This window comes from Carlito syrichta, unplaced genomic scaffold, assembly GCF_000164805.1.
Source record: "Carlito syrichta isolate Samal-C Ts95f unplaced genomic scaffold, Tarsius_syrichta-2.0.1 Scaffold135600, whole genome shotgun sequence".
Classification (NCBI taxonomy): Eukaryota; Metazoa; Chordata; class Mammalia; order Primates; family Tarsiidae; genus Carlito; species Carlito syrichta.
This window is the reverse complement of record NW_007079696.1, coordinates 45,712-69,027: the sequence shown is the minus strand read 5'-3', so window position 1 is coordinate 69,027 and position 23,316 is coordinate 45,712. Positions and strand designations below refer to the sequence as shown.

At 38.8% G+C, this 23,316-nt stretch overlaps 1 protein-coding gene across 1 annotated transcript in view; it reads left to right on the top strand.

Moving 5' to 3' along the window:
* Nucleotides 1–7,553: 7,553 nt before the first annotated feature.
* SCN11A (sodium voltage-gated channel alpha subunit 11) overlaps nucleotides 7,554–23,316 on the top strand; it is a gene marked incomplete at its 3' end in the record, with an annotated part of 61,167 nt that continues 45,404 nt past the window's right edge. The window contains exons 1-4 of the mRNA XM_008049429.1: nucleotides 7,554–7,820; nucleotides 11,025–11,143; nucleotides 12,392–12,493; nucleotides 23,171–23,299. Of these exons, the coding sequence (XP_008047620.1) occupies nucleotides 7,554–7,820; nucleotides 11,025–11,143; nucleotides 12,392–12,493; nucleotides 23,171–23,299 (617 nt within the window). The remainder of the gene's footprint in view (nucleotides 7,821–11,024; nucleotides 11,144–12,391; nucleotides 12,494–23,170; nucleotides 23,300–23,316) is intronic.

The following is a 23,316-nucleotide window of genomic DNA, read 5'->3' as shown; positions in this document are numbered from 1 at the left end:
GGAGCAGGAGCTCGGACTCTGTGGAGAGCTTCAAGAGGTATCGCTGGGGCTGCTATCTGGAGCTGCCTTCCCGAGAAGGCAGGTAAGTCCTCTGGGCTGGAGGCAACTGTGTTCTTCTGTTCTTTCAAGCCTGAGACTTGCCACTGTGGAACTTGGTTTGTTTTTTTATCAGGGTGGAGGACAGACCTTTTGTGACCATTTCCTGCTCAAATTAGAGGCAGAGACCAGGTACAAGATATGTGGCTCAGGTGATGGGGTCCAATGGTTAGTTCTCCTTGACTTCAAATGTGCTGAGAGGTCATGGAAGCACAGGGACAGGGGATAGACTTCATGTCAGCAATTGGGCTTTTCTAGAAAAGGTGTTTTCAAATCTTGTCTCTCTATCTGAGGTTATTACAAATCCTCCATGTGTTTTCTGAGTTCCCTGTGGACAGTTAATTTAATAAGAAATTGCCATACATGGTTTTTTTACTGAAGAGCTAGCAAACTAATTTTGGAATTGACTTTGAATTGAGATCAATTGCATTAAAATCTGATGATGTTTATTTGCTTTCTGATTCTCCTATGGGATCTATGAAGGGGGTCAGGGATATTACTTTTTATAACCCATGAACATGGCTTGTGTGTCACCCAAGTTAAGGACTTGCTTAGGTCATTACCTAAAATGGATGAGGAGGCATTCTGTAGGGCACAAGTGCCCTTGGGTTGTCTGGTTTTGGTGGTGGGCAGGGGTGTCGTGGTAGAGCCAGTGGAATCCCTGTAGTACTGACAATTGTTAGTGGGGAAGTGGCTATAAGCCTGAGGTCCTGGGGGGCACATCGTGCATAGTGAGACTGTCATAGACTCAGCCCAGCCTAGCTGGGAGCTGTGCGGCTTTTTCTTACTGACCCCCTTCTCCCATTTTCTTGAGGATGTCTTAGATTTAAGTATGAAGAACCAGGCTGGGTGTGGTGGCTCATGCCTATAATCCCAATATTTTCCGAGGCCAAGGTGGGAGGACTGCTTGAGCCTTGGAGTTTGAGACCAGCCTGGGCAACATACTGAGACCTCTTTTCTACTTAAAAAAAAAAAAGAAGAAGAAGAATTGAGTCAGTAGGTGGAATTACATAGTGGCTAAGAGTACGAGGCCTGGAATGTGATTGCTTCAGCTTAGGACTCTGTAGCATTTACTTATGTGACCATAGGCAAGTTTCTCAACTTCTCTAAGACCTAATGTCTTATTTTACAAAATGAAGACAATATATCTTGTATATTTCTTGGGAAATTATGAGATATAATCAATTTAAGCATTTGACACCACGTTTAGCCTATAGCTCATAGCTCTTATTAACCTCAGTGTAGATCTTTGGTTTTCCAGGTTGTGTGGACCAGATCCATGCTGAAACAGTGACTTCCTTATGGCTTAGGGCAAAGCAGAAGGGTCAGGGCATCCAGTTTGGCTCCTTGCCTAGAAAGAAAACTAGACAGAAATACTAATCAAGGAAGATATAAGGTAAAAACCCCTGCCCTTTAAGAAAAGGCCACAAATAGTTTGCCCTAATTCCAGACAAACATGTCTTTCAGAAATCCCTAAGGATAATATTTATCTCATGAGATAGTTTTGAGAATTAAATGAGATCATATATGTTAACACACCCAGAATTTTACATTAAATGAAAAGGTCACCATGTAAAGTTACTATGCATGACTATGACAATCATGTAAGATAGATGCACAAAAAGACTACTGAGAAGAAATACACCAAAATGTTAAGACTTGCGTGTTTTAGGTGGCTATGGCTTGTGCGTGATCATTTCCTTTTCTTGTTTTCTAAATTTTATTTAATGGATGACTCTATCAGCCAGGGCCCCAGCAGGAAACAGATGGCACATTCAACTCAGGCATTTCGAGGATATTTTATTAAAGGGACTTTTTACAAAGGTGTGGGCAGCGTTCAGCAACAGAAACAGATGATGGTGCAGTTCTCAGGTCAGTGAGAGTGGGGTGCAATTACATCTCACATCTGAAGCATTAAGGGGAGGAAGGTGCTGCAGAACCCAGGAGAGAGCCGTGTGGATGGGTTACCTCACAGGAGTTGTGGTCCATGGCCATCATCAGGGAGAGGGTTGGGGAAGATATTCCTGCCATCATTCTCCCACCATTTTCTGGGTCACTTTCTGGTGCCTCCCATAGCCAGACCCAACAAGAAACCTGGGCATGAGAGATCCCATGAGGAGAGGGTTAGGGAAGAGATTCCTGCACTCACTCTCCCACTATTTTCTGGGTCTCTTGCTGGTGCCTCCCACAGCCACACCCAACCAGAAACCTGGGAGTAAGAGATCCCATGAGGGGTTCCATGTGGGTCAGCTTTGTGGTCACTGAACAGGGTGGGAAGGATGGAGAGTGAGCTGGAGGGCACAGTGAGGTTATGTGACTTTCATAATTATAGGCAAATATGTAAATGAGAGCCAAGAGCCTATGTACTACATTCAGTGATTTCACACTGTGTTGCCCTTGTCCTGGACACTTCCTCTCTCCTACCAGCTTTAGGACTTCTGATTCCTCTTCACCACATCCTCCTCTGGGCTCCCCCAGCACCTGATGCTCATCCTGGGTGCAGCCATACACACTTCATGGTTTCATCATCTGTTATTTACTTACCTGACTCCCCACAGATTGGAAGACCCTTGAGGGCTGGTATTTTATATGATGTTGCTTTCCCAGCGCCTGGTACATGGATGAATGAATGATGGGTGTTCAAATTTAAATGCGTTTATATAGTTTATGGGTTTTCAGTAAGGTCTGGAACACCCTAATGGTAACTGTTAAGTAAATTCCCCAGGAGTTTAGGGTCTCTGCTCAGGGAAATGAGGCCTTGGTCCCTTTCCTAAGTGAGTGTTAGGTTCTTAGAGGGGCAGACCTAAGAGGAACAGGAGCCAAGCCCTCTCTGACTGACAGCCCCAAGCTCTCTGCAAGTCTGGCCCCTCACCTCGTGGAATACTTGCAGAGTCTCCTTATGGCTCTCCCAGGTTAGGTCATAATCCACATAATCTCCCATGATTTCCCCAGATCAAGTCATAATCCACATGTCGTTGGCCTCATGATTTAGGGCTGCAAGTTGAGATTATGCTTGTTTTCCTTTATGACTCAAGAGGATCTAGGGTCTGTCATTATGCCTGATATTTTGGCTCTCTATTTTGAATCAGAACACATATTGAGCCCCTGAAGGACTTTTACTATCCTTTTGCCAACCTATAAAAATAACAAAAGCAAATAACTCAAGTAGTTCAGAAGGGAAAAATATTGGGAAGGCTATGACATGAAAAGTAAAATGTCTACACCTTCAACTCTATACCTAGTCCCACTTTTAAACATTTCAGTTTTTAATTCTCCTGGCCATTGTCTCTTTCACTTTATTTATTTAAAAAACTTTTTTAAAGCTTTATTTTATTTTTTTCCTTTGGATTACTATACCCAGTGATTATTTTATTTTTAATTGAATAATTAATTGTATATATTTATGGGGGTCTAACTTTAAATTTGCTTACACTGCTATTTCTAGATTTACTGAGTTTGAGCAGAAGTTATTGAACTGTCCCTATGGAAAATTAGGAATTTAGCTGTCTGACAGTAATCCCTCTGTCCATCCCATGATTCTTCCAGTTTTTGTTATTTATATTTTAAATTGGTTTTTCACTTGATTACCTGTGTTAGAAAATAAATTTATTCTTGCACTGCTCGATCCATCAACTTTTATAGACTGTCTTGATGCTCCAAGTGTTTAAGTTGAGGAAATTGTTGCCCTAAGCTTCCCTCCACATTTTCTCTCCAAATTCAGCTTGCAATAAAATTTTATTGCATTTATACCGTTTGTATTCACTCTATAGCTAATGATTAATTCTGTTTTATCTATAGAATCCTTGCTAAAATAAAAAACTAATAGATAATCTTTATAATATAATAATTTTGTAGCTATTATTCTCCAAAACCAAGTACTATACTATATATTTGGACTCACAGTAAAGGTGTAAACTGATGTCACTGAACTTCTGCTGGATGAAGGAGAATGTTTCAAGTGTCAAGGTGAAATGGGCTCTCTTTTTTTCCTATTCTTATATTCGATCAGCTTCTCAAGTCATTTGGTTGGTTTCATGTGTAAACCACCTTTGAAGAACATTTTGTTTTGATGGAATTTCTAATTACCTTTCTTTTTACATGTGGAGGAAATCGTTTCTTAATCATATTTTTTGTTACATAGAATTTTCTTTGTACTTTAAGGCTTTTTCTAAGGGTCCTCTGACTTCTAATTCTGATTGGTCCAATTGCTTTTTAAGCCTATTGACCTGCAGTCAACTTGGAGTTTTTTATTGCATTCTTGGACTGTGTCTTGGTTTCTGTGCATTCTACATTTTTGAATTCTCTTTTTGTTGTTTGTGAGCATATACTTAAGTAACTTTTTTGTAAAGAGTCATTTAATGTCTGAAAATTTTATCTTCATACTTGATTGTTAGCAAGCCTTGGGAAATAATGGCACTTAGCCAATTTAATTCTTTGACCAATTTTCTAGTGATATAATCAATTTTCTGTATAGAACAGTTTCAGAAATAAGTATTTTCTGTATAAGTTTCACAATAAAGATTTGAGTCATTAGAAATTTTTACCAATTATAGTATGTGTAATATTGATTTTATGTTATCAATTTTGTTAATTTTGTGGATGGAGCCTCTATTTCCATGATCTAATATTCCTGAGTTTACTTTTATTAAAAGATGTTTTATTTCTTTAGCCACAAGTTATTATATTATAAAGGTTAGCTATTAGTTTTTAATTTTAACAATTTAATTTTTTTAATTTGTAAGAAAATTTTACTGCATGTGGTTTTATTTTATCAGATTTATTTGAGTTAATAATTTTTATTAAGTCCTCTTTTTTCTGGGTCATTTTTTACAGTTTTCAACATTACTTTGAAGATGTGGTTCTTCAGTTTTTAAAAATCATCTATAACAAATTTTAATGTGTGCAGTTTCAGGGGTTGTCAGTTTTAGTTTGTGTTATTTATTTTTATCAAGTTTCTGTTCTTCAAGGACCCAGACAAAATATTCCCCAGTGTTGAAATGGCAGCATACGAGTGTCTATTTTTTTTCTTTAGTTGTCAAATTATAATGGCAGCACCCCGCACTGAGTGTGTTGCTATAACTTAGCATAGAGTCCTGTTTTTACCATCCAAGGTCCTTCTTAGCTTATCCATTTTATAGGATTAACTAGCACTCATATGTTGTTGATCGTAGCCAAATACAGTAGTCTCATTAGATGCTCACTTTATTTATATAAATTCAATTATAGACATTTATGAGAAGGAGGAGAAAATTTCAACAGTATGGGCAATCCCTTCTCCTGGCCCATCAATAATGGGCTTGACCCTGGATAGACCTGGGGTAGAACGCAATGAATCTGCAGTCCTACATTTGCTTTCCACTGACATACGACTCTCACAGTATTAGCATTGCATTGCCCTAAACATTGCATGTTTAAAGACACATCCCTTGCCTTTACCATGGCCTTCAAACACAATTCAATTACTTTTGGGGGACACAACTGAAGAAAGACTGCATAGTTCTGGCCCTGGAAGAAAAGCTGGCTGTACTGAACCTGCTGAATAATGAGTTGAGATGCATCTTTAGTATGGTGCCTTTCTGAGGGATTTTCAAGAGAAATTTTGAAGACTTTTTTTCTTACATGCCATTTTCAGAGCCTAACATGTATAAACTGTGATTTCCTGTATTCAAGTGCCTTCTGGTTCTCTCCACTTGCAGATCCCCCAAGCAACTTAAACTTTATGTTTTGCAATTTGCATGTGTTCCTCTGCAGTGTCCTCCTTCCCTCATGCTCAGTGAGTGGCCCTGCTGTCCTCCAGCTGCTTGAGCCAGGAACCTTGGTAAAGGTATCCCTCAAATCTTTCCCTTTCCATTAATAATGTGTCAAGACTTTGTTAAGTGACTCTCAGATCCAGCCTTTCCATTAGGTCATCCTCCACGATTTGCTGCAACAGTTTCCAGCTCATTTTTCTGATTTTTGTCTCCCTTCCTCCTTCACCGCCTATCTCAAGCCCTATCAATTCTCAACAATTAGAAGGATTTAAAAAAGAAAACCTGATAGTATGATTCCTCTGTAACAATAATAATAGCAATGAAAACCCAAATGTTTAGCAACTCTCCATTACCCTCAGGGAAGTTCATAGTCTTTACTGAGTACTGCAGGTATGCACATTGCACATGCTCTCTCTCTCTTCTAACTGGAGCCTTATCTGGCCACTCCACACATGAAATCCCCATTCCTGGCAAACAGAACCAGTTGCTGGACACCATGTTCTTTCTCACCTGAGAGTCCCTATACACACTGTTTGCTCTCCCTGCAACATCTTTAATGTTCCCTTCTTTTTCTTGTCTTAAGTCTTATGTCTCTTCAGGTCTCCACTCAGGCATTATAGCTTTGGAAAACCATCCCTGATTCCCCAAAACTGATTAGACGCCTATTCCATGCACAGAAATCCTCTACTTCTCCTTGAAATAGCATTTGCCCTATCGTAATTTCCTGTCTTTATCTGTCCTCTCCACTACTCCAGAACAGCATAAATGTAGAACTAGGGACTGTGAATTTTTCATTAGTGCCTAGCACCATGTATAGAACAGACACTGGGCTCATGGTTGTGGAATGAACAAACCACTGATATGTTGGATTCCTCACTGTAATTCCCCGGAGTGGTGTGACAGTCAATCCTAGGTTAGCATTCAGCAAATAAGAAAGAAAGAGGATGCTTGACGTGGAGAATAAAGGTATTCAACCTGACACTACTGCTTTGTCTCAGTCTAGTTTTAACCTTCATACTGTAGAGAGTCCTTGCAGAAACTATTATCCCATGGAATAGTAACTCTATTAACTTTGGCGAGTCCTTTCTGCTTTCTTGGAGTCGGGATCCTAGAAGTAAGAGAGCTGGCATGGGATCATACGTGTTAATATCAACGTTCGTGCCTGTGTTTGTGGCTCTTTTGTTTCCATTGCATTACATTTTAAGACCTCTGATGACCAAATGTGAGAAAAGTCCCAGGAACTTTTAGTTTTGCGTTTGCAACCCACAGCCATGGCCCACTCGATTCCCTATTCCTTCCTCAGTGTCTGCACTGTGGTGGCTACTTGTTTACCATTTGCAGGTCCCACTTCAGCAGTTCAGTCAGTTCAGCCTTATCGTCTTGCGTGATGCTTGAATCTCAGTTTTTGAGATTGGGCTTCTTCTGCTTGCTTGTTCCTGAACTCAATTTCCCTCTTTCCCCAACGTCCCCTAGCAATGAGGTGCTGCTTTGGTCCTATCTAGTCCAGAAGTTCCTGCTATACTAACAGTGGTGGTCACCTCTTCTGCCCCACAGCCAATCAGCTCCCAAGCCCCCTCACCTCAGCCTTAACTCTTAGATCTTCATGACACTATATTTTGGGAGTGGAATCCCAGGGTAGGCTGCTTTATTCCTACCCTCCAAGAGCTCTCTGAGGATCTGTGGCTTTTCTCTGTCTTGAGGGTGAAGATGGATGACAGATGCTACCCAGTGATCTTCCCAGACGCACGGAATTTCCGCCCCTTCACTGCTGATTCTCTGGCTGCAATTGAGAAGCGGATCTCCATCCAAAAGGAGAAAAAGAAGTCTAAAGAGCAGACAGTGGAAGAACCCCAGCCTCGGCCTCAGCTTGACCTGAAGGCCTCCAGGAAGTTGCCCAAGCTCTATGGAGACATTCCCTGTGAGCTGATAGCAAAGCCCCTGGAAGACTTGGACCCATTCTACAGAAATCATAAGGTACTCTCATGAGGGAGGTGGGAGTGTTCTAACCATGCAGTTATAATTGGTGTTAAAGGTTCTCCAAACACCAATCTTGGGACTTATAGAGGGCAGACTGTACCTCTTCTTTGTTCTTACCCCTTTCCTTGCCTTCATAGTCCTGAGAACCCCTTTTCAGTTCCCATTTTCTCTCCACAATGCATGAATCGGGGGAAAAGATGAGGAAGAGGAGCTGAAGGAAGGTTAGAAGAAGAGAGAAATCACAAAATGGAATTTGGAAAAAGGACAGGACTAGCAGTCCCAGAAGTTAGGTCTAGGTCAAGTGATTGGCTTTATGGCTCTAGGCAAGTCACTTCACAAATCCTCACTTTCCTGATCTGTAAAATGGTAATCATGCCTGAGGTTGTTATAGCATTGACAGGCTAAGAAAGCACTTTATAACTACAAAGCATTGTGCTGATATAAAGAATTAATATCACTGTCCAGAAATGCCCACCTCAGCACAAGATTTTACACTGAAAAACTCTTGGACAATAAGCTTTTTAGGCTATTAAATTAGATTACTGAAGATCAGACTTGATGTACAGTAGGAGCTCAATAAATGATGCCTAAGAAAATAGTAACCAAGTGGGCTCATGCAGATTGTATGTAAATCCAGGGCAAATATGTGAAAGCCTTACTGTTTTATCTACCTGGATATAGTTATTACAGGGAAATTCTAGTAAAAGCTTAAAGGAGCTTCTGAGTGAAGAAATGTGAACTTTGGGCTCTTCTGATGGCTACTCTAAACCTGGGACTGTGAACACAGTTGTCTGCAGACTGTCCCCTTTCAGGAAAGGTTCAGAGGACCTTGTCATCATCATCTCATTGTGTGATTCAGTAGAGGATAGAAAACCCACCTTGCCAGACTAAGGTCAGAGGGGAAGGAGGCTGCGAACTTCGGGAAGCCATAGAAAATATAGGATGCTGAAAGCATCTTTCATGGGCACCCACAAGAAACTGCCCTCTCAAAGAAAGATTATTTGGTTTGCATGTCCTTAAATTGGGACAGGCTTCAGGGCTGCCAAATCAAATGGGAATGAGGTATATAGAGGAAAGTAGGATACAGGTGGGAAGAACAAGCCAAGAGATGAGAAATGAAGGAGCAAGAACACTGCAATATTTCTTATTCTCCAGATGTCCCAGAATCTGCTAGAGGTCTCCTTCTGTCTCAATGCTGGATAAAGGGTCTGTGAGTTGGGCAGCAGCTAGGGGTGCTGCAAACAGTGTGGGGTGGACAGACTCTGTTTCAGTGTGAGTGGTTATTCTAGGACTACCTCTTCTCAGCTTGGGTCCTTCCTTTCACTCAGAAGACACGGTGTTGTTTAGAGTTCTACACATCTAGTTTTTCATGACTGGTGCTATCAAGTCATACGAGGTTTGTGTGGTCATTGTCAGCACTCCACCTCATAGAAGAGGAAACCTTCTGTGGGGAGGCAGCTTTTTTCAGTCAAGCATCCAGTGAGTGGTGGAGCTGAGATGCAAATCTATAGTCGAAGGCCCTTCCTCTCTTTAAACGTTCCCATTTTGAAGAACAGCAGGGAAAAAGAATGGAGATGTGTCAGCAAGCAGGCAAAAGAAGCTGGTACCTATCATTTTAATCATTAAAGCCCTGGCAAGTATAGTTAATTATACCATTAGTTAAAATATTTAAAGCAGAAAGAAGAGGCATCAATAAAATATCAAAATCAAAGGGCACAGAAGGAAAGTCATTTTATGTCACCTATTAATCTGGGGTGACTCACCTCTCTCCCCTAAAATTCTGCCTAAAACTGTCTGTCTATTCAAAGGAAAGGCACAGAATTTCCAAAGCAGGTCTTGGGCTCCTGGGCTCATTGTTTTAAAATAACCCTGTAGCTCGTTTCATCACTATGGAGGCAAAAGAAAATATTCTAGTTCACAATTCTCCTTGCAGCTGGATGGCCACCAGAGCAGGAAGTTCCAGCAACTCACTGAAAGAAGGCTGATGGTTGGCAGTGGCTGACATTCTGGTATCTGCGCCAAGGCAGCACTCACGCTGCTGTCTTTGGGCCTAGGTGCCAAGGTCTGTCTCTCTCGTCTGAGAACATGTTGGATTACATGGCCAGTTAGTACTTTTTGCAAATCTGAAAGGCACTGTGAGATGGGTAGACAGGAATGACCCTCACTCTATGAAGGCTTTTGTAACTGACAGCCTTGGGGACAGATAAGGTGACAGCCAAATTGCAGTTAAATGCAAAGAGAGACATCTGAAGCTTGATGTTCAAAGCCTGTGAGTGCCAGGTTGTTGTCCAAGGGCTGCTTCATTCCCAGAACCCAGGGGGTTGTGCCAGGAAGAAATGGGCACAGGCTTAGTGTTCTTCAGTGGGGCCTAAGTGGGCACAGTGTATCATTTGGCAGGTCTGTCTTGTGTTTGGCATCCCTGGACGTGCCCACTAAAGGCCAGTAGAATCCCTAGTCATTGTGACAGACAACCCAAAACACCTACACACATTTCCAAATGCCTTGTGTGTGTAGTACCCACCTCCTTAGCTAAGAGCCACAGGCTGATTTGCCCCATGTCTATGTGGGGAATGAGAGAGCAAGTCTGGGAAACCTGGTAACTTTTCTCTTGAAGATCATCAAAGCTAGAATTGACTGATTATTTCATGTAGAGCAGTTCAGACCTGAAGCATAGCAATATGGACTCTTGAATTTACTTACTATTCTAAGATTCATTACAAAGTTTTAATTAATAATCAAATAATTTAAAATAATCCACTGAATCTGAAAGTCCAAACTCAATTTCAATCTCTTCAAGTTCTCTTCTAGTCCTTGTCTCCATGGATACAATCCATGAAGTACAATTTAAGGGCTTTGTTTTCCCCAGTTATTTCTCTATACCCCTCCTTTTGGTATTTTTAGGGTCCATGTTTCCTATCTCTATTTCTTCCAGAGTATCCCATTGGGTGAACAGTCACAGCCCATCACTCATCTTGAGATCCAGGACACACATGGGGGAATCTATTGGCCACTAGAGTCACAGTGTAGATTGTCAGAAAGTACCTTGGGCTTTAGAATGACAGCTCTGCAGTCAGAAGTTGCAGTTCTCATAATAAGCCAGGCCAGGTCTTCACTGAATTTTCTCTAAGTAAACTTATGATAAATATTGTGTTGTCACTGCATTTAATTCCTGTTGTGTCTTTCTGTCTGTTTGTTTTGCAGACATTTATGGTGTTGAATAAAAAGAGAACAATCTACCGCTTCAGTGCCAAGCGTGCCTTGTTTATTTTTGGGCCCTTCAATTCAGTCAGAAGTTTGGCCATTAGAATCTCAGTTCATTCATATCCTTTTATGTTGCACATTTTACTAAGTTCAGGTCATATGAAAAGTGCATGAACTTTAGGATTTCCATATGTTTACTGAGTGTTACATAGGCTCATTCTTGCCACAAATCTGGCTGAGTGCATATGACTGTGCGGCTGAGACTGTGCTGGGTGCTGAGCGTGGGCAAGGTGGGCCCCTGCTCTGAGATTCTGCAACCTCAGAAGATGGTAGACCAAAACACAGGTGATCTCTTTAGTGAGACTGGTAGTATGGAGAGGCACTGCTGTGCTTTAAAGGCATTAAGGAAGGCTTCTTTAGAGAAAGAGGTGCCTAAGTTGACACCCAAACAAGGGTGCACCTGGCAACCTGTGCACCATATTGAGATGATATATGTATTGTGTTGGGGCTACACAGTGTTTAAAAGGTTTTGGAAATACTTTCTAACCAGAATACCTCAGATTTCCAACTTCTCTTGAAAAATGGAACCTCTGCCAAGGCTAGACCCACATACCTACTTGGCAAAAATTGGCGTAGCGAAAACTTCTGCCTGTTCTAGAGAGGACATGTAAGCTCTGTTTCACTGTAACTGCCCCTTCTGTGACCCAACGTAAGTTCATTTCACCCATTTATATAGCTTGCCAAGCTCTTGACACTTAGAGTTTGCAACCTCAATCTTAAAGGGTAAAGACAGATGGGATTATTAAGCATTTCTGATGTGTGCCAGGGCTGGAGGAGACACCAGGCAGTTTTAGGTAGGGGGGAAGAGAAAAAGATATGGATGGGGAGACATAGTAAAATATTAAGGGAAATGGTAATGAATAACTATTTAGGTTGGGTTCCCTAGAAACAGAGCCTGAGATGGAAGTTCTTATTTAAGTGATTTAATAGAGGAGCTTTCTCTGGAGAAGGAGAAAGGGAAGCAGAATGGAGAAAAAGGAAGAGCCACACAAGCATGTGGTCTCAGCTGAGTCCGCATTAGCCTGACCGCACTAGGACCTCAGGAGCATAAATTGCACCACAGAATTGCCCAACTTTGAAGCAAAGGTCTGAGTCAGTCAGACATGTGGAAGGAGTTGTGTAGCTGTCCAGGTGAGGAGAATGCAGGGGAGGGGACAGTTGTGAGTTGTTCTCAGCCAGTACTCACGGTCAGAGGATATGATGTGTCCACACAAAAGGGGACTTAGAGGGGTACCCGCGGTCTTCACCACAGTAACTAATGGCATGAGCCATCCTACAGTGTATCTGCCTTAATGGATTCTGGCCACCTTGTTCAGCATGTTCATCATCTGCACCGTTATCATCAACTGTGTGTACATTGCTAGAGGGCGTGGTAAGGACAACCCCAGCACAGATACTGACAGTTCCGAGTAAGTGTTTTCCCTGCCCTCACCTGCCCTAAGTTTTTAAATAAATACACTTAGAATAATTATGTTTGCAATAAAGTGTATAGAGAGGAAGAAAAAGTCACCAATAATCCCAATACCCCAACAGAAATGCTGGCAGAGTCAGTTTTATTCTTGCACATTTTTTTTTTTTACAATTGTCTTTAAAGGCCTACATGTACAATTTTATATTTAGATTTTAAGTGTTTTTCTTTATGTTTGCATAGATTTTATAGGAATCCATTTGATGGAAGTATATTATTTTATCAGGTGAATAAACCATAATTTACTTAATCACTCTAGTATTTTAGTAGATTATAACATTATCACAAGCATCATTTTTGCATAAAATTACTTTTAAATTATTATTTTCTTGGGATAGGCTCTGAGAAATATGTTTCCTAGATCAGAAGGTACATCTATATATATATATATATATATATATAGAGAGAGAGAGAGAGAGAGAGAGAGAGAAATCATTTTCCAAAAGGTTTGTATCAATTTACTCTGCCATCAGCAGTGTGTATTCTAATAATCAGTTATAGCTCGTTCTTGCTAGCACTAAATTTTTTTCTTCTCTAATTCATGGAGTTTAAAATAATTACATTTCTTTAATTTCTAGATGAGCTAGACTTTAAAAATGTTTTAATTGATATATAATAATTATACTATTTCTTGGATATATGTGATATTTTGATACATGCATACAATGTGTTATGATCAAAGCAGGGTAATTAAGACATTTATCACCTCAAAAATTTACTTATTTATGTTGGAAACATCTCAAATCTTCTCTTCTAGCTATATTGAAATATACAATAATTATTGTTGACTGTAGTCACCCACTGTGCTATCAAACACTAGAACTTATTTTGTTTATCTAACTGTATTTTTGTACCTACTAAAGCAATTTCTCTTCATTCTCCCTCTCCCCCTTACCAGTCTCTGATAACCACCATTCTACTCTGTGTCTTCATGAGATGTAATTTTTAAGCTCCCATGTATGAAGAAGGACATGTGATATTTGGTTTACATTTTTTTGTTGTGTTCATTTGTGAATTGAAAATATCTTTACCCATTTGTTATTTTTATTTCTTTCCTGGTCATTTTAAATGAGTGTTTTGTATAATTAAAACATTAACTTTTTGTCATTTTAATAGGCTTTTCAGATATACAAATTAATTTTTAACTTATTTTAATAAATATATTCTTACATACAGTTCTAGTTTTTCTAGCTTAACATATTTACTGCTTTAATCTTTCAGGAATGTATTGGGTAACAAATCAAATAAATAAGAGATTCTTTATTTCTATCACATATTTAACTATGTGATAGAAACCATTCCAGGCAACCTCTAGACCATTTCAATTACCCTCAAATTTTCTTATACCTCTTTATAATCACCCCAAAAAGTTTTCTCAAACTTCCATACTCTGACACCCACTCAACTCCAAGCATGCATTGATCCACTTTCTGTCATTCTAGACTAGTTTTGCCTTTCCTAGAATTTTATACACATGGAACTGTGTGGTTTGTATAATACCATACTTTTGTGTCTGGTTTATTTTACTTAGTAGAATGTTTTGAGATATATCCATGTTGTATGTGTATCACTAGTTGTTTTCTTTCTTTTTTTTTTTTTTTTTACTGAGTTGTATTCTATTATATGGATATTCTACAATTTGTTTTCTTATTTATCTGTTGATGCACATTTGGGTTGTTTCAAGTTTGGGGCTATTATGAATAAAGTCATTATGAATATTTCTGTATAAAAGTCTTTTTGTGGATATATTTTTGCATTGCTCTTGGATAAATACCTAGGTGTGGAATTGCTGGATCCTTTGGTAAGCATATGTGTAGCTTTGTAAGAAATTGCCAAACTTTTCCAAATTGACTTCAATATTTTGCATTCCTACTAGGACTATATGAAAGTTTTGAAGTCTCTATTAATTTTTTAATTCAATTTACTTTGATTTTAATTTGCTCTTATATTTCTAGCTTCTTAAGGTAGAAGATTAAATAGTTGGTTTTAGATATTTCTTTTTATATATTATAAGAAACTATAAATTTCTGTCCAACCACTACTTTAGTCATATCCCAAAGATTTTATTTATTTATTTATTTTATTTAAACATTTTTTTGAGTTGGAATCTCACTCCATCGCCCAGGCTGGAGTGCAATGGCACGCTCACAGCCACCACAACCTCGACCTGCTGTGCTCCGGCAATCCTTCCACCTCAGCCTTCCAAGTAGCCAGAACTACAGGTGCGCACTACCACATCTGGCTAATTTTTGATTTATTATAGAAACGAGGTCTCACCAAGTTGCCTGGGCTGTTCTCAAACCTGGGGACTCAGGCAATCCACTCACCTCGGACTCCCAAAGTGCTGGGATGAAAGGTTAAGCCACCAAGCCCGGCCCCCAAAGATTGTAATACATTGTATTTTATTACTTTTCAGTTCAAAATAGTTTCTACTTTTCCTCTAATTTCTTCATCTCATGTGTTATTTAGAAGTGTGTTTTTAAATTTTTCAAATAATTCATATTTTTCAAGTTATTTTTTTGTTGTATGATTTCTGATTTAATTCAGTTATGGTCCGAAAATATACTCTGTATGATTTCAAGCTTTTGAGTTTCAAGAGAAACTTATTTTATTGTGCTTTAGAAAATGTTTTATTGAAAAGAATGTGGATTCTGCAATTGTTTGGCATGATATTCCATAAGTGGTCGGTTAGATTAAGGTGGTTGATTGTGTCATTTAGATCTTTTATACTTATACAGATTTTTACGTAGTGCATTCATAGATTACTGAGAGAGAGGTTTTAAATCTCCATCTATGATTATGGGCTGGGTATTCTTTCTTTTTATCAAATTTTGCTTTGTGTATTTTGAAGCACTTTTATTAGGCACTTATATACTTATAATTATTATACCTTCTGTTGTATTTATTCTATGATTGTTATGGAAGGTCTTTTTTTGTCTCTAGTAGTACTCATTTTAATGTTTGTTTTGTCTGATGTTCATATGGCCACTCCAGCTTTTTTATGCTCTTTGTTTGCATAGTATATCTTTCTTCATCCTTTTACTCTCAACCCTTTTGTGTCTTTGTATTTATATCACATTTTTAAAACAACTTAATTTTAAAGATGTGGGGTACAATTCAGGGTGAGATATACAAATGTTCATTTTGAGGTACCCTTGTTGATAAGGTGTGAGCACACCTCTTTTAAAGAGTTAAATAGGTGTTTTAAATAGTTAGGTGTTGCTTTTTATGGAGTCTATCACTCCATTCCCTGCCTTTTGATGGAATGTTTAGTACATTTACATTTAATACAGTAATATACTTGGATTTGGGCCTGTCATTTTTCTACTGATTGTCTATTTATCTCCTTTGGTTTTTGTGGTTGTTATTGCTTCTTTGCTGTTTTCAGAGTTGCAGCCATTTGTCAATGTTAGATGAGAGTGAGGGAGTTGGATAACACTCTCAGACCAAAAAAGTTAAGCGTTTTTATAATTCTTATGCATTACTTTTAACCTCTGCCAAGTTTCTACCTTCTTATGTTCACTTTCCAGGGCCTTCAGATAATTGTCCTTATATATTTTGTCCAGTTTAAAACTCATTATCTGTGGAAGTATTTACCCAACCATTTTACACTTTTATCACTCGAAGTAGGTGTCAATTGTCTCTTAATTTTACTTAAGTTGTTTTATTCTTTTCCTGTAGTAAAATTTTAAAAAACTTTTATTTTATGCCTGTGAATTTTTATTTATAGTTATAAATACTTGCTCTAGCCTTAAGTTATAAAATAATCTTTCCTTATTTTCTTTTTTTTTTTTTTTTGAGTTGGAGTCTCACTCCGTCGCCCACACTGGAATGCAGTGGCTGCTCCCGGCCACCGCAGCCTCAACCTGCTGGGCTCCAGCAATCCTTCTGCCTCAGCTTTCCAAGTAGCTGGAACTACAAGCGTGCACTACCATGTCCAGCTAATTTTTTTTGATTTATTGTAAAGATGAGGTCTTGCTAGTTGCCCAGGCGAGTCCCGAACCCTCGGGCTCAGGCAATCCACTCACCTCAGCCTCCCAAAGTACGGGATTACAGACTGAGCCATCAAGCCCAGCTCCCTTATTTTCTTATAGTGCTTTTATAGTTTCTTTTTATTTTTAATCAAATCTTTGATTAATTTGGAATTTATCCAAGTACAGGGTGTGATAAATAGATCCAACTTCATACCTCCATCCCAGATGTCTCCATTTGTACCAAAATCATTTATTAAATAGTCTATCTCTTGTCCTCTGATTTAAAAGATTACTTATATTTTTGAATCTATTTCTAGACTTTCTCTCCTGTTCCACTGGTCTGCATGTGCATATGCCAGAACCACACTCTGAAATTAGATTGTCTAATGTTTTGATGTCTGAGAGTGCTAGAGACCCCCATTTATAGCTTCTCCTTTTGAGAATTTTTATGGTTCCTGTTGGTTTATTTTTATGTAAATTTTATAATCAGTTTGGTTAGTTTTATTAAAATTTAAATTTAAATGTTCAGTAAGAAAATGTATAAATTAACCTAGGGGAAACTGACATCTCTATGAGGTTGGAACACACTGAGAACATGACATGTCTTTCATTTGTCAAAATTTTCTTTGTGTGTCCTTAAAAATTGCTTTAAAGTTTTCTTCATATAAATCTTTTACATTTCTTGTTAAATTTATGTTTGTAGATTTCACTCTTTTTGGCCATTATGTGTTTTTTAATTTTTTATGTCTTGTAATTAGTTGCTGTTGTTATATAAAACTATTGATATATAACACATTAGTATGATACATACTATATATACATAATTTTGTGCTATCTTTGATAAAATGTGTCTTCTCTCCCTTGATGACTTGAATGGCTTCTTATCTTTTCTATGTTTTAGAATGTTTTCTATAGGAGGAATGTGAGTCATTCTGAAGCAGTAATGGGGTGGGGGGAGATAATTATTCAGTAAAATCATTTAGATCTGCAAACCTTTTTTTTTGTTTGTTTTTTTGAGTTGGAATCTCACTCCATCGCCCAGGCTGGAGTGCAGTAGCACACTCACAGCCATCCCAGAGTCAACCTGCTGGGCTCCGGTGATCCTTCTGCCTCAGCCTTCCAAGTAACCAGAACTACAGGTGTGCACTACAGCACCTGGCTAATTTTTTATTTATTGTAGAGACGGGGGTCTCACCAAGTTGCCTGGGCTGGTCTTGAACCTGAGGGCTCAGGCAATCCACTCGCCTCAGCCTCCCAAAGTGCTGGGATTACAGGCTGAGCCACCGAGCCCAGCCTGAAAATCTTTTTCTGAGGGGGTATAAGGAATTAGATAGTGAAACGGAAAAGGATTTATTAATTAATAGCTTTTTCATTTTTTCTTGGCTTTTTTTTAGTTTAGAAATTCTTCTGAATATTTTGCTATATTATTTTTCTCATTTATCATTTTGTTCATATAGTTGATCTTTTGTGATTAGATTTTTCCGGGGGCTTGCCTATTTTTATGATTTTCTAACACTTTCTCTTAAATTCTATTTGAAAATATAATTTATTTTTTCTTTTATTTTCTTCATTATACATTCATTAGCATTAATGTTTTCTAAAATAGGAATTTGAATGTTTGGTTCATACATTGTCCTTATTTTTGTAAATAATGAAACTATTTATAAGGACAATGCTTATGGGTACGACTTTGTCTTTGTCTTGTAGATTTTGATATATGGAGTTTTTATTTTTTAATATCTTCCAAATGCCTTTTGTATTCTTGTTTTTCTCTACTCTTTGATTCAATTCCTTGCAGGTTCTTTTTTAAAGATGTTGATTGTAGCATTTCCGGTGCCTTAATGACAAATTCGAGGTATTGTACTACCTCTCCCATACTAGTTACCCTTACAGCTATACGTTTCCTTTCAAATCCTCTAGTAATTCAAAGAGACCCACTCAGATTCAGGCAAACATAAGAAGTGTCTTGTGAATGGAATGGTTGATCTAATATTTATAAAATATGGAGCAAAGACTCATTTACTCTGTGTAAGGCTTGAGGGACTTGAGCACATGGGTAAGAAAGCACTCAAACTAGAGGTGTGATGATGGGAGCTGGCTAGCAGCTGTGTGTGCCTCTGAAGAGGAGTGGAACCAAGGACTCTCAGATTTTGGAGGTAAAAAGCAGAGAAAGCAGAGGAAAGGCACTATGTGAGTGAGATTGGATACTCCAATGGAAGATAGATGACTCTTGGAGACTTTCCTTCTGAAATCTGGATGATGCTTATTCTCATTTTGCTTCTTTAGAATAAAACATTTAGGACATGTTTTTATTTTCAGATGGCACCACAGATTTTTAATGGGAATTTGAGAAGGAAGTCTCCAGTTACTTCCATGCCATTTTTTCCTTGAAATGTTCTTTAAATCACAGACTACATCTGTTCTCCCTTATTTCATTCTAGTGGTTTCTGGGACATGGGTTAGAGGTCAGACTTTTGAAATTGCCCATTCTTTGACTACAAGTTCTGATTTAGTCCATTTGTCTCTGGAGAATTATTTTCCCTCCTAGGTAGGGTTTTGTAGGGACCGTCCCTCTCTGTTGCTGGGCAAGATCTAGAACTTGCGTAACGCCAATCAGCTTAGGGGCTGTGCCTTGAGGAGGGCATGGATAACCTGGGGATTAGAAACCATCCTGGCAGCAGCACTGGGGAATATGGTCTCCCATTTGGAGAGTTGGCCACTGTGTGGGGAGAGTGTAGTGGCTGTTGCTCATTGCTTACTATAGCTTCCTTGGAAGGCTTTATGATCAGTAGGGCAGGACCTGTGGAGGAGGCAGATCAGGAGGTGATATTGTTTCCACAGCAGTAGTTTGCCCTGCCCAGCTCTTTTGGTGAAATACAGTAAGTCTTCTCTCTTTATTCTGCTCTTAGACTTGGCTACTTTGAGGTTTTTAAGTTCTCATGCATGACCTTGGTTCTTTAACTTTGAAGTCTAATAGTGGCTGGATAGTCTACCAGAAAAGGTCTACTTCTTTAACTCTGAACTGACAGGTATTTGACTGAATTGATTGTTTTAGCCACAAATACCTGTGTATGTGTCTCTGTGTATGGGCACACACATGCACAAATCCAGCATTTTTGAGAGCTTGGGATTATAACAAAAGACATAAGCTTTTTTTTTTTAAGGGAAAGAGAAAAAGGGAAGTAAATTAGAGGATTGTCAGACCATTTTGTGTTGCTATAGCAGAATACTACAGACTGGGTTTATTAAAAAACACAGGTTTATTTCTTATAGTTCTGGAGGCTGGGAAGCCTAAGACTGAGGGACCATGCTGCATCATTACATGGTAGAAGATAGAACAGCAAAAAAAAAAAAAAAGTGCTGGAGACCAGCTCCAGCTGGGTTCAGGGTACCCCAAAGGTGGAGATGGCGTCGGCAATTGGGGGGAAGAAGAGAGAAAGAGAGAGAGAGAGAAAGAAAGAGACTGGACTCCAGTCTAGTGCAGAAGCGATGTGTGTTACTGGGAATTACAACGGGTCTTTTATACACAAAGTCAGATGTGGGAGGGGCGTCCCCCACCCACCAGATACCTTAATTCATGAAAACTTAATCAATGATTGCCTTTAAGCCCTTTTCATATGATAATCTTAAAATCCCATAACAAAGGATAACCTAATCCGTGACTGATATATTCTATAAACCTTTTTCATCCTAAACTGATTGATTTATGCCAAGTTAAACAATTCTATAGAAGCTTAAGTATTTACTTTACAAATGAAAGTGGCCCATCCCAGAATGTTTGGAATGTGACCTGGTCCAAAGTTCACAGTGGGCTACCTGCAAGTAACCCAGCCGCATTCTTTCAACAAAATGGCTGTCTTCTAAAACTATATTCTACAATTTACACCTTCAATAAATCCTAAGATCATGACCCAGAAGCCTGTGACCAATACTAAGGCTCTTAGATGAGACACGAGTTTAAATTATAAGTTGTGTGAAAGCCAAAACTGCAGTTTGAGGAAGAATGGGAGCAATGAGCTTCCAAAGTTAGCTTGTGCTCATCAAGATCTCAGAGTTTCTATGTTGTGAGCTCACAGGAGCTTAATCTGGTTAGTGCTGAGTAGAAAGGAGGAGGAAATGGGGTCAATAGCTCCCGAACGCATTCTAGTGGTCTCGGGGTCAACGGCCCTTCCTGATCCCTAATGCTCAGTGGGCCTCCGTGGCTGGCTCCCAACAAAAAAGCATATGTGAGAGAGCAAAGCAGAGAGGCCCAATCTCATTTTTTATCAGAAACTCACTTCTGAGATGATGGTATTAATATGTTCATGAGGGAGAGCCTTCATGACTCTTAATGAAACTACCCTTTTTTTTTTTTTGTCAGAGTTCCACTCTGTTGCCCAGACTGGAGGGCAGTGGCATGCTCCCAGCTACCGCAGCCTCAACCCACTAGGCTCCGGCAATCCTTCTGCCTCAGCCTTCCAATAGCCGGAACTACAGGCGTGCGCTACCACACCTGGCTAATTTTTGATGTAGTGTAGAGACTAGGTCTCACCAAGTTGCCTAGGTGGGTCTCGAACCTGCGGGCTCAGGCAATGCACTCGCCTCGGCCTCCCAAAGTGCTGGGATCTTTGAGATTAAGCGCCTGTGAGCTCAAAACATAGAAACTCTGAGATTGGGACGAACACAAGCTAACTTTCAGTGGCTGAGCCACTGAGCCCAGCCGGAACTACCTTTCAATATTGTCACAATTGCAATTAAAGTTCAACAGGAGCTTTGGAGGGGGCATTCAAACTATAGCAAGGATAGAACATGGTGTAAGATTCAGAGAAGAAACAGGAAAAGATCCAGGTTTTAGAAAAAAATGTGATAAAATGTGCCATCATAACCATTTTTATGTTCAGTGGAATGAAGTACATTTATGTTGTTTCATCACACTACCATCATTCATCTCCAGAACTCTTTCATCTTGCAAAACTGAAGCTCCATACCCATGAAACATTAGCTCCCCATTCCACTCTTCCCTTCAGCCTGTTTCATATAAGTGGAGTGATGCAATATTTGTCTTTTTGTAACTGACTTATTTCACTTAGTATAATGCCTTCAAGTTCATTCATGTTGTCGAATGTGACAAAATTTCTTTCTTCTTTAAGGTGGATTAATATTCCAACACATGTATATACCACATTGTTTTCATTTACTTACAGGACATTTAGGTTGCTTCCACCTCCTGGCTATTGTGAATAGTGCTGCTATCAACATGAGCATGCAAATATGTCTTTGAGGTCCTGCTTTCAATTCTTTTGTATATACAACTAGATGTGGACTTCTTGGATCATGTGGCTGGTCAATTTTTACTTTTTTGAGGAATCTCCATATTATTCTTCACAGGCATTGCACCATTTTGCAATGCACCAACAGTGTACAAGTATGCCAATTTCTCCACACCCTTATCAACATCTGTTATCTGATGCCTTTTTTTAAATAGTTGCCGTCCTAATGGGTGCAAGGTCATTTCACTGTGGTTTTGATTTGTATTTCTCTAATGGATAGTGATTTTGAGCATTGTGTCATAGGTTTGTTGGCCATATATATATTATCTTTGGAGAAATAGCTATTCAAATCTTTTGACCATTTTAAAATTAGGTTATTTAATTTTTTGATGTTGAATTGTAGGAGTTCTTTATATAGTCTGGATGTTAACCCTTTTGTTAGATATATGATTTGCAACTATTTTCTTCTATGAGTTTTATTTTTTCAGGTTTTACATTTAGGTCTTTAATCCATATTAATTTTTGTATACAGTGTAAGATAAGATTCTAAATTCACTTTTTTGTAGGTGGCTATTCAGTTTTGCCAACACCATTTGTTGAAAAGATTGTCCTTTTCCAATTGAATTAGTCTTGGCATCCTTGTTAAAACTCATTTGACCATATATGTGAAAGTTTATTTCTGGGCTCTCTATGCCATTGTTTGTTTAGTCTATATGTTTATCTAGTCTATATGTTTGTTTTTATATTAGAACCACACTGTTTTAATTACTGTAGCTTTGTAATAAGTTTTAGTATCAGGAAGTATGATACCCCCATGATTGTTTTGGTATTCAGGGTCCCTTGAAATTCCTTATGAATTTCAGACTGGATTTTTATATTTTGTTATAAATTATCGTTGAGGATCAAATAAGGATTACACTGAATCTGTAAAATCACTTTGGGTAGTATGATGTCTCAGCAATATAAAATCTTCTAATCCATGAATACAGGGTATGGAAAGACCCAGTTTTTTTTGCTTGTCATTTTCGCTCTCCATTGTTCCCTTGCCATCAGCATCTTCTCTACATCAGAGTGACAGCTCTAGAATTGTAGTGACAAACTGCAACCTCCAGTCTTAGTACTTCATATTGACTGAGACTATTCTCAAGAATATGGCCATGGAGCTAGGCCTTGAAAAGCAGCTTTATGACTTTATCTATTGGCCTACTTCTAGGAAATTCTAAACACCAGAACTTGCTTTAGAAACTTGCCTTTCTAAACTCTGGTTTGCAGAAGACCAGTGTGTTAAATGTCACACTGAACTGAAATAAAATATCAAGGCCAGGTAGAGCAGAAGGACTCCTTGCTTTTCACATCACTTATCATATTCCTTTTTGTGAATTATTTGCTTTGTAGGTATGTCTTCACTGGGATTTATATTTTTGAAGCTTTGATAAAAATATTGGCAAGAGGTTTTATCCTGGATGAGTTTTCTTTCCTTCGAGATCCATGGAACTGGCTGGACTCTATTGTCATTGGAACAGCGTAAGGATGTTAAAGAT